This window comes from Chaetodon trifascialis, chromosome 8 (genome assembly GCF_039877785.1).
Source record: "Chaetodon trifascialis isolate fChaTrf1 chromosome 8, fChaTrf1.hap1, whole genome shotgun sequence".
In the NCBI taxonomy this organism is placed as follows: domain Eukaryota; kingdom Metazoa; phylum Chordata; class Actinopteri; order Chaetodontiformes; family Chaetodontidae; genus Chaetodon; species Chaetodon trifascialis.
Genome location: NC_092063.1, coordinates 2,155,718 through 2,166,803, shown reverse-complemented (window position 1 = coordinate 2,166,803; position 11,086 = coordinate 2,155,718). Strand labels below are relative to the sequence as shown.

Genomic DNA, 11,086 nt, shown 5'->3' with positions numbered 1-11,086 from the left:
CTGTCCATTCAGAAAGAAGTTTTTCTCCTGGTTCCTTCAGTTGAATGTTTGAGCTTCGCTGTGCACAATGATGTATGTGCAGTTTGGCACTCAGTGACATCACCAACACTCTGGAAAGCTGGTCCAGTTTCACTTCACACAAGCGGGAGGTGGAAACTGAAAATGGACTTTTCAGGAGTCCTGTGAAGTATTTTATTGTCATAGGTTGAGGATGTTTTGAGGGATGAGTAGATGTAATTTTAAGGATTTAACAAGATAATAGATCATTTTTATGGTCAAAGCACAGTGTCCTATAGACATCTTAAAGCATGTCTGAAGTGGATCTTTAATGGAAAATATCAGCTCGATAACTTAGCAGGAGGAAAATGAATCCAGCTGTTATGAACTTAATTCGTTTGAGTGGCAATTCCTGCATGAAAGGTGCTAAACCAATAAAGTTCGTTATAACCATTATAACGGTCAGTATGTTGGGTCTTGCATTGAGGTTATTGCAGGTTTGGGTTGTAACTAAAAGCATAAAACTCTGCTGACAAAAACGAATTTACTGTGAAAGAAATAATACAATAAACTTTATTTATACAGCTCTTTTCTTAACCACGTCACAAAGTGATTTATACAAATAAAGACAGAAAATAACATGAATAAGTCAGACCTCAAACATTCATACTGAGGACGTTTTAATGGCTTTGAATCTCTGATTGACGGCAATCAATTGATGTTTTTTTTCAGTCAGTCTAAATGCAGCCAAAACAGAGTGATAAAACAGATAAAACACGTGTGCGCACGCGCGCACACACACACACACACACACACACACACACACACACACACACACACACACACACACAGTCAAGGACTCATGAGGGAATATCAGACCGAGATGATAATATGCTGTTGGCTGCAGCTCATGATGTCCGCCTCCACTGATTTCCCCCCCATGCAAATGCACCTTTAGTCACTGCTGTGACGGAGTATAAAAACAGCAAAGGTGCACTGAGGCAGACACCTACAGCTCTCTGACAGAGATTAGCAGCCAGCCAGACTGAGCTCAGGGAGGATAAGAAGAAGGACAGATCCCGTTTCCTCAGCTTCCAAGGCATTTGTTTCTGCGTGTCAGCCTCAGCATGAACTTCACGACTCTCCTGGTGAGTAAATAATGAAAGAAATATTAGACTACAGGCCATCTTTTCACACTTAACAGGCTGAAACGAGAAATCAAAATCAACTCGCCCTCTAGACATTCATTTCTGTCTGCAAATGCAGGCAGCACAGTAACATTAGACGGGATGCTTTCTGCCTCCAAGGAGAGGACAGAGGGAGCAGTGATTTGGCCTTGAAGGACACCTAAAAACCGTAGTGTGCAAGGACTGAAAATAGCTTTGTCGAGGACTGGTAAACCTGAAAACATGACCTTCCAAGAATCATGTTGACTGCAAAACTCATTAATACACAGAACCGTAAAAGCTTTTTCATTCAGAAGATGCTATCAAGGAGCCTGATCTCAAAAAGTTATGATTTGGCTATTTTTGTGAAAGCGAATCGCAGACGTTGATAATGCAACTCTAATATTTCTACATTCATCTGTGTTTCCAGGTTTTCCTTGGAGTGATGGGGACAGTGTGCAGCAGCCCCGTCTGTCCTCATGACTGTGAATTGACTGAAAAGCATCACCCGCCGAACTTCAAACACTTGTTGGACCTCCACAACTCTTCAGTGGCACCCTGGAGCCTAAGGTGAGTGTTCTTCCAGGAGAGAGGAGAGGAACCCAGCGTCTTCCTCAAACCCAAGCAGAGTGTCAAAGCTGCTCTTTGCTAAGGCTACAGTCAGTGCTTTCACCTTTTAGCAGGACTAAGGGCCAAGCTATGATTGAATAGAACAAGTTCAAGAAATCAACAGTGTTCATCGTTGCTCCAAACTTGGAAGTTGTGGCGAAAAGACACTTGTTTTATTTTAAGAGTTTTGCTTAAATGAGGGAAAACAGTCTCTCCTAGAAGGTCTTCCTAGTGTTGTATCTGGTTGTTCTTATATAATAGATGAGTCAAGATTGTAAACAGAAGCTTCAGACTCTGTTTATGTTCTCACCTCTGCACAGCTGGCCAATCACAGGTGTGAACGTCATGCTAGTGGCTCTCATAAGCTCTATTTTGGCACAGTGGTGCTTTGAGCTAAAAGCTAACGGAAAAATCTTGGACAATGAAATGATGTGAAGTCAGGGGATCACCAAACTTATCGTAATTCATCCTGTTAGGATCATGAATGTCTGCCCCGAATATCATGATCATCCATCTGATATTTGTCGAAATGTTTCAGTCTGGAGCAAAGTGGTGGACAACTGCCGCTGGTATGAGATCCCATGATGTTAAATTAAATAAAGACATAGTGATAACTGCAGGGGGAATTGTATAAAATGATGAAGATTGATGCAGCTGTGCAGCCAACAGAATAAGAAAACGTCAAAGTTGAAATCCAAATCATCCAACCAGTCCTACTGTCCCTTAATCCACCACGTCCACCTTTGTTCCATGTCTCCATTCATTCACGGACATTTCATTTTCCATTTGCTCAGACTTGATGGTGAAGAAGGCCGGGAGCCGCAGTGGATCAGCTATGCTGCGTGCGAGGACTGCACTGTGGAGCACATGATCGCCAAGCCCATCTACCTCAGCATCTCAGTCTACAGGATGATGCGCCACAGCAATTCCTCTGCCTGGTGCAGGTGTCCCTACAAGCTGGCCGTTGGTTGCACGTGTGTCAGGGAACAACAACAATGACCGGCGGCCTCCAGGACCAGTCATCGTGCTTCATGTAGGAGCAGTTATGTTGCAGTAGCAGAAGTAGGAAAGAAAATAGCTTCAATATAGGACTCGCAATTTTCAGCAACTTAATTTTTACTATATAAAGAGATACATTTATCTATATGTATTTTTTCTATATATTTCTATATAACTCCGTCCTTTATGAGAGGCTTATATAATATGATTTCATTGAGGAAACAGTCACAGCTGCAGTTGTATGTGTGTCAGTGACATGAATTAACTAGTAACATGTTTTTTTACATGTGATTTCATAAGTTGCTGAATTTTTGGCAGTAAATTTCAGAATGCTGTGTTTTCATGGAGAAAAGTTTTCTTGTGGAAAAACAACTACACATCCTTTGTTGGGTGCGATATGCAGCGTGTGTATGCCACACCTTTGTTGCATGTAGTATATAATCTGCAAAAACAACAACATATAGTATATTTGTGTTCAATACAAATGTGAAATCTTTTTTGCATTATGTGCATTATAAAATTCTTGAGTTTACTGCACCCCTAATAAACTATTAAATCCAATCAATATGTTTGGACTATTTGTACTTGACATATACACTACATGAACCAAAGCACCTGGTCACCCCTGTCCACATACTTTTCTCTTTTGGAGCTGTTTTTCATGGTCTGGGCTCGGGCCCCCAACAGTTTGGTGAAGGTCCATTCCTGTTTCAATATTCCCACTCTGGTGTGGAGGAACTGGCCTGGTCTGCACAGAGCTCAGACCTCAACAACATCCAGAACCTTTTGAATGAACTGCAGGCGGACTTCGAGCCACGCCTCACCGCCACACGTCCGTTGGGCCTCACTGAGGCTCTGGTAGATTCACATCAACATAATTCTATCAAAATAGCCTCTGCTACTATAAAAAAAATCACCATCATTCATGTTTCATCATTCAGTTTTTAAATTGTGACAAAAAAGAAAACTATTTCAAAGGTTTTGTAATATAAGAAGTTGAAGAAGTATTCATGTCATTTACTTATTGTAAAGTAAGTTGTATAAAATCACTCATATAAACGTGCAAATGCAAATACAAATACGAAAGTCTTGGATTCAAAGTTTTACTTATTTGTTTATCAGCAAAGTACTCACTGTGCAGAATGACCCGTGTCAGTGTTATGATAGTACATTAACGGCTCATTATTATTATTGATGCATTATCATATGAGCAGCAATTTGCTTGTTAATTTTACCTACTTTTTTGTACTTTTTGTACACAACATCTTAAAGTATTAGTGACTGTAGGTCTATAGGTATCAAATAAATGTCTTTCCATCTGACATGTGGTGGAGGACAACCTTAGAATGGAAATGGAAATCCTTCAGTAAACGTTCAGTATATTCTAGTATATTCTCTGAGGCTTTTAATCATATTTCATCCACCTAACTTCAGTGGAACTGAGGGGTTCAATCCAAACACTGGAGTGCATCATTCTGGTTGTATTCACAGAATCCAGCAGGTGGCGACAAAAATAATCAATGACATATTTTTACTTCCGGGTCAGCAGCTCTTCCTTTCCTGTCGGCCATTCGTCGTATACGGTGAGTGACTGCTGAGCTCTCGTCTTAAAAATGTCTAAAAGTCGTCATCTCTCCCCACATAACCGTGATTGCTGTCAGATTTGTCAAAGTTAATGTGACGATGTAATTGTAGATGATGTTTTGGGGGGCGTTTAGCAGAAGTTGTGTGTAAATATCGGACGCTCGTCGAGTGTGTGAGCAGCCACATGCGGCCGTGATGTGCGCTCCGCATGCTAGCTCATAAGCTAACAGGCTAACTGTCCTGTAATTGCTGGTTTGCGTGTAGACTCCCGTTGAATAAATGTGTAATCTCTTATTTATTGTCTATGATATTTTGCGAACACTGTCAAAACACGTCAGTTTATTTTCTATCTGATGGCTGCTGTACAGTTAGCAGAGTTGCTGTAGCTGGTTAGCGTTAGAGAAATGCGTTTCTAATGTTTGTTAATGCTAAACTTTGTTCCTTTTAGATTTGTAGGCGACCACCTGAACAACCATCAAACATGCAGAACGACGCCGGTGAGTTTGTGGACCTCTACGTCCCACGGAAATGGTGAGTGGCTTGTATTATACTGGGGTGACTGGAGGGTAATGGGAAGATATTTGGGGACTAGCTTGTGAAAAATATATTTGCTAACAGAAATAGTTGTTTTGGGTTTTTTGGGTTAACTAACAAATACTCAGAATCAAACTGTTTCGTGTGTGTCACAGCTCTGCTAGCAACAGAATCATTGGAGCCAAGGACCATGCCTCCATCCAGATCAACATTGCTGAGGTAAACTTATGAAGTTCAGTCTTACAGTTGATCCAGTCATCTGTGACAGAACTGGATTAACTAGACCAGTGCTGATGGTGATGGTCAGTGCTGGATGACTGTAATAATGCTGATTGAAATACAAGACATGGAATCAGTACCACGACTTTGCTTTTTCATCTTAGCTCACTGAGTACAAGATAGTTTTATACTTTGTTTTGTTAATTGGCCAAATGTGAAAGGTCATTTTCATGCAAACAGATGTAAACAAACAAAAAAAATCATCATGAAATGAACTATGATGTGTCACATTGGGTGAAGACAAGTCTTTTAATTCTTATCTGAAAATTGAACTTTGGAAAGGTGGGTTTCTAACTGCTGCTGTTATTTCTGTGTCTTCGGTCTAAAGAATGCCAAAACATAAAATCTTTAATCTGCATTTAGCTAATTAAAATGTCTCAGGCGACCTGTTATTGTCAAAGCTGACAGTGTGATCCACAAGCAAACTGACACCAAGGCTGCCTCCGACTTTTGAAAGAAAAGGTCTGTTTCATGTTTCAGCTGCATGTTTTTACTCGTGTTGAAAAGGCAACGATGGCTGAACCTCCAAAGGTGCTCAGCACTGAAAATCAGGGTCTGCGTTAATCAGAGCTGGGCGTTTTACGGCCCGCACATCCGGCCCTTAGGGCATCCCTGTCCGGCCCCCGTGAGGTCAATCGTAAATTAGAACAGAAACGAATAAGTATTTATGCTGTGCACGCAATACAAGTGTGATGCTTTTATTTTGAAAAGCATGCCGCTTTTTTTTTTAAATTGATGTAAGGATGTGCATGTACAGCTACAAGTGATGCTGCCAGCTAGCCCTCAGAATGTCAGCTCACGCCAAAAAAAGACAAGTTGATGCTGAATGCTGCGTTTGAACAAGACATGGAGGCTAAATATTTATGTCCAGAAGTCAAAGGTGACGCTGTGAGCTCAGTTTGTGGTCCACAGGTCGCTGTGTTCAAGGATTACAGTTTGAATCGCCACCACGTGACCAAACATGAGCAGAAATACAAGCTGTCTGATCTACAGTGTGCGAGGGAGTCCGATGCTTTGCTAGCTAAGCTGCGAAATCAACAAGGACTTTTTACTGAACTTTGCACATCCAGAGATGCAGCTGCCAAGACAAGTTATGTCATGTCCCAGAAAATGTCGAGAAAAAGTGAACCGAATGCAGACATTTAGCCAGATTTCAATGCACATGTTCAAGCCAGATGCAGACTGGATTTTTCCCCCGAACAAGTGAAACGAAGTGAAAAACGTTAAAAGCACATTTTGCTTTTTGTACAAAGTCGACGGTCTGCTGATCTTTAACATCCTGCAAAACACCTGCAAAGATGAATGTGTTAAAAAGAAGATGAAACACTGATGTAATGATTGTTTTTGTTTTACTGTTCAGTACTTCTGTAGGAGGATTTTCCTGTTTGACCTTCACCACAATTTCATATATTTATAGAAATATTTCCAGAATATCCTTTTCCTTCTGATGACCAGTAGCAGATAATTGAAATATATAATTTACTGCTTTTTACAACGAGAGAAAACGAATATTGAGCAGAATTAAGTTCGTTATTGTTGGTTCAGCCTCCAGCAGCTCAGGTTTCTCATGCGGCCCCCTGTAAAAATGAATTGCCCCCCGGCGTAGATGCGTTTTGTCAGTTTTTATGACAGTGTGTTGCTTATGAGGCAGCCCACGAGCTTGACAACAAAGGTTAACTCTGTGTGCGGTTATGAAGCGAACAGTCGGCTCAGCGATGGTTGTAAAATTTGCATGGAGTTGGACAAAAGAGTGAAGCACAACAGCACAGAGACGACTGGATGCTGTCACATAATGTGAACATTTCATGTGTATCGTAACCTTACAGGCTGCTGTGACTTTTCATTCATTTCTTTGTGAACGGCACGGTTTCATATTCTAACTTTGACAAAGGTTTGTATGTTCAGTGATGGTTTACAGCAAGTTTCAGGAGTCTGTTCACACACTGCGGGGCAGTGAGTGGAAAAGTGTGCTGCCTTTTCAGATGTTTCCATGCTGCTTTGATAAACGAGCATCAGGGGGAAATGTGATCATTCAAAGGACGTTGGATTGAAAAAGGTTTCCTTGTGCACTGGTTGTTTTGGACTGAAAATGTTCTGATCCAGTGTGCTCTGTCCTCCCCAGGTGGACAAGGTGACTGGTCGCTTCAACGGTCAGTTCAAGACCTACGCTATCTGCGGCGCCATCCGCAGAATGGTGAGCCTCGGCTGAATCTCTGCTTCATTGTATTTTGCCTGTCACAAACACAGTAGAGCCAACAGTTTGGTTGTCATCACAATGAAGCTTGTATGGGAGCATTAGTCACACCTGCAGGCTCACAGGGAAGTCTGGTGCTTAAAGTCATGATATAAAGTCTTTAGCTGCCTGCCCTGTGTGTGTGTGTGTTCGACCAAACGTGTAGATTAAACATTTTCAGGCAAGTTTCCGACTAAATGATCAGAGGGACAAATGTGCAAATGTGTTTTTGTCTGCAGGTGCTTTTCTAGCACCCTCTTATTGAAAGTGGATGATAAATCAAACATCAGTTCTATTTTTTTTAAGTCGTTTGTCGTACAGAATCGTTTTTGTGGATGTGCAGCTTCTGTCATCCATCCACTAAAACTCTGACAGGTTTTGAATTTGTCAGCACAAACTTCAGATTCCACTTTGCAAAATCAAAAGTTCATTTTGTTTCCTCTGCGGTGGAAACGGCCTGACCGGAGTGTGCTGGTGCTCTAACACTCTGTAGTCTCAGATAATGGTCTAAACGCTGAAGTCTTTGGGCTGAACTCTTTTTTTCCTCCTGCAGGGTGAGTCTGACGACTCAATCCTGAGGCTGGCGAAGAATGACGGCGTCGTTGCAAAGTAAGAACTTGTTCTTGAATGTCGTTCCTCCTGCAGAATGACCAGTTTGTTTTTTGTAGACATGAAAATAATTCAGAAGCATGCAGGAATCAGACTGACCAACAAACAGTCACAACTGTAGCTTTGTGCTTTTTTATGGACCTGAGCACAGCGTTACGCAGGCTTTTCTGTGATGTCACAGTGTAATGATGCATAATTATACATCTCCTCATGTGTCATGAATGTTAATGTGACCAAGCTAAACGTTGCTGCTGAAATGTCTGGTGTTTTTGTGACGGTTGGAAAAGCCCTTTAACGCTGGGACACTTGAACTGAGCAGTCGGCCATGACAGTGAGCCAGCGTGCAGCAGTCTGAAGCTACATGCCTTTTAGCCTTCGTTCCTTTTATTTCCTGCACCCTTCCCCCGACGGCAGCATGTCAGAGTGTCTTTAGTGGATTTTTAATGTCCACCTGTAAATGAAGAAATCTTCTCTCCTGAAAGTTGTGCAGCTGATAGCATAAACTGGGTTTCACATTAGAAATCAACGAGAATGAGATGATCAGTGTGGCTGCAGAGATTTTCAAAATAATGAAAGTGAGAAAAGTGTCGTCATTTCTCGGGAAGGATTTTTAGCAGTTTAGATCAGACAGTTTGGATTCGGAAGCTAAAGTCTGTTTTCTTCTTGTTTTGCAGGAACTTCTGAGTGTGACGCCGGATCTGCAGACACTTTGTTAAATAAAATGAGAAAAAAACACTTTGTTCACCATTGTTCTGATTTCTCAATAACTACTGAAAGGTGTAAACATGCGAGGCGTCCTGTGCAGTGTCAGTCAGTCAGTCAGTCAGTCAGTCGTCTCCTAACAGTTTAGTTCATGGAAGAGACTTAAACGTCAGCTTGTGATGTTCTGGCTCGTGGACGGTCAGTTTTTGTTTTCTTAGAATTGTTAAAATATCCAACTGAGAAGTTAAACGGATGACACATAGTCGACCAAGTTTATGGTTATTATCTTAAATCTAATCTTTAATCAGCCGTGTTTGGAGTCGATATCATCCGAACACTGTGCAGCTGTAGATGAAAGGATGAACAACGGTGTGACAGAGTGGGAAACGTTAACAAGATGTATTAGATGAGAGAAATTCAATATGTTTCAATTTCAATACGTTGAATGTTTCGTGGTCCAGGTCTGAAAATGCTGACGCAGTGATTTTTGATTATTAGCTCCCACATAGAAAAACATCCCTTTCTTGTCACACAGCACAACATGCTGCACACACGCCATGCATTGGTGAAATTCTTCCTCCGCTTTTGACCCATCCCGCCAAGTCCTTCCTCCGCGGCAGACCAGGAGCGGTTGCCTGCCAGCCGACCGGCGCCCGGGGACCCAGTTATTTTTGTCACCATTGGTCAGGTGGTGATCTTCTCGCATGTTTTTACTGTGGGTGATGTCTGCTGTTCATTGGCAGGAAGCAGTTTGACCATGAAAAAGGTGAGGGATCACTGTCAGAAGCCAAGTTTTGACTCATAACAACATTTGTACAGCCTTACAACCAGTATGCTGCTTGAGTATTTTCAGCTGGCTTCTATTGCAATGAGGTGCTGAATGCAGCCTCACAGAAGTAGACGTTAAAAGGTCCGGTGTTGTGGTTGGTTGCCATAAAATGAAGAGGTTGCCAAACAGGACATCTCAGTAACAGTGAATATCATGGGACTTAGTTTATTAATTTTGGAGGAATCGCACAAAAGCAGTCTCTTAGGTCAGTATATAAGCCATTACAGACACATTGAAGCGGGACTGCACCTTCACTTCCTCCAGCAGGGGGCAGCATTCGACAAGAAATGAACTTCAAAACCAGAAAACCCTGTTCCACAGAGGAAATCCAGCTCTGGGTCATCAAGGTGTTATTTTCAGCTGTAATTTGAAAATCGAAAACCTTAATAGAAAATTTATACATCAGATGCCCTCTTTAATGATTCAATCACTTTGCTGATGGTCAATTATTGACTTACAGCGATACCTTAATCAGAATCAGAGTTCCTTCACTGATTCATTGATTTTTTTGTAGCAGTGCTCCATACAAAATAGAATTATAGATTAGAATAAAATTAAGAAAGAACTAGAAGGAATATATATATATAAAGGCAATATAAAAAGAAACAGAATATTAATACTAAGGATATATGTAAATAAGAAATATACAGAAATATACCACACAATAAAATGTACAACAATAAAACAAGTATTTTTACTATATACTGAGCAATTGGATGTGCAAAATTGAGATGGAAAATATACATTAGAATTACACTATATACTGAATATTGAATGTGCAAAATTGAATTAGATGTGCCGAAACTGAAATTGTAAAATATACAACAGAACAGACCAGACAGTGAAGTCCAAGGGCCATTCAGAGGGAGGAGTTGTACAGGTTGATGGCCACATGCAGGAATGATTTCCTGTAGCGTTCAGTCCTGAGTTTTGGTGGTATGAGTCTTTCACTGAACGTACTCCTGTGCCTGACCAGCACATCATGAAGTGGGTGAGAGACGTTGTCCATGATAGTCCTTAGCTTATTCAGCGTCCTCCTCTCTCACACCACCATCAGAGAGTCACACTCCATCCCCACAATGTTACTGGCCTTATGGATCAGTTTGTTGAGTCTGTTGGCGTCTGCCATCCTCAGCCTGCTGCCCCAGCATGCAACAGCATAGAGAATTGCACTTGCCACCACAGACTCATAAAAAATCCTGAGCATAATCCGGCAGATGTTGAAAGACCTCAGTCGCCTGAGAAAATAGAGATGACTCTGGCCCTTCCTGTAGAGAGCGTCAGTGTTCTTTGCCCAGTCCAGATTATTGTCAATATGTGCCCCCAGGTACTTATAATCCTCCACAATGTCCACAACGACCCCCTGGATGGAAACAGGGGTCACAGGTGCCTTGGTTCTCCTCAGGTCCACTACCATTTCCTTAGTCTTTGCCACATTTAGTTGCAGATGGTTCTGCTCACACCATGTGACAAAGTTGTCCACAGCAGCCCTGAACTCATGTGTATAATAATGATATTTTATTCTATTTTAAATACTTCTCTAAA

The 11,086-nt window shown here is 41.5% G+C and overlaps 1 protein-coding gene across 2 annotated transcripts; it reads left to right on the top strand.

Annotated features, from left to right (window-relative positions):
- Positions 1-4,325: 4,325 nt before the first annotated feature.
- Positions 4,326-10,645, top strand: rps21 (ribosomal protein S21). Of its 2 annotated transcripts, XM_070968861.1 has the most exons (7): positions 4,326-4,354; positions 4,804-4,886; positions 5,045-5,108; positions 7,291-7,362; positions 7,955-8,010; positions 8,685-8,703; positions 10,636-10,645. In XM_070968861.1, the coding sequence occupies exons 2-6, from the start codon at positions 4,837-4,839 to the stop codon at positions 8,692-8,694; spliced, it is 252 nt and encodes an 83-aa protein (XP_070824962.1). In that variant the 5' UTR covers positions 4,326-4,354; positions 4,804-4,836; the 3' UTR covers positions 8,695-8,703; positions 10,636-10,645. The 2 variants fall into 2 exon arrangements, with proteins under 2 accessions (XP_070824962.1, XP_070824961.1); XM_070968860.1 differs by lacking the exon at positions 10,636-10,645 and having other exon boundaries at positions 8,685-8,746.
- Positions 10,646-11,086: the final 441 nt, after the last annotated feature.

Bases quoted from the DNA above. Each gene is read 5' to 3' on its own strand.
- rps21 (XM_070968861.1), top strand. From the start codon at position 4,837: ATGCAGAACGACGCCGGTGAGTTTGTGGACCTCTACGTCCCACGGAAA. The intron at 5,109-7,290 runs GTAAACTTATGA...TGTCCTCCCCAG, and splicing joins TCCAGATCAACATTGCTGAG to GTGGACAAGGTGACTGGTCG. The intron at 7,363-7,954 runs GTGAGCCTCGGC...TTCCTCCTGCAG, and splicing joins GCGGCGCCATCCGCAGAATG to GGTGAGTCTGACGACTCAAT.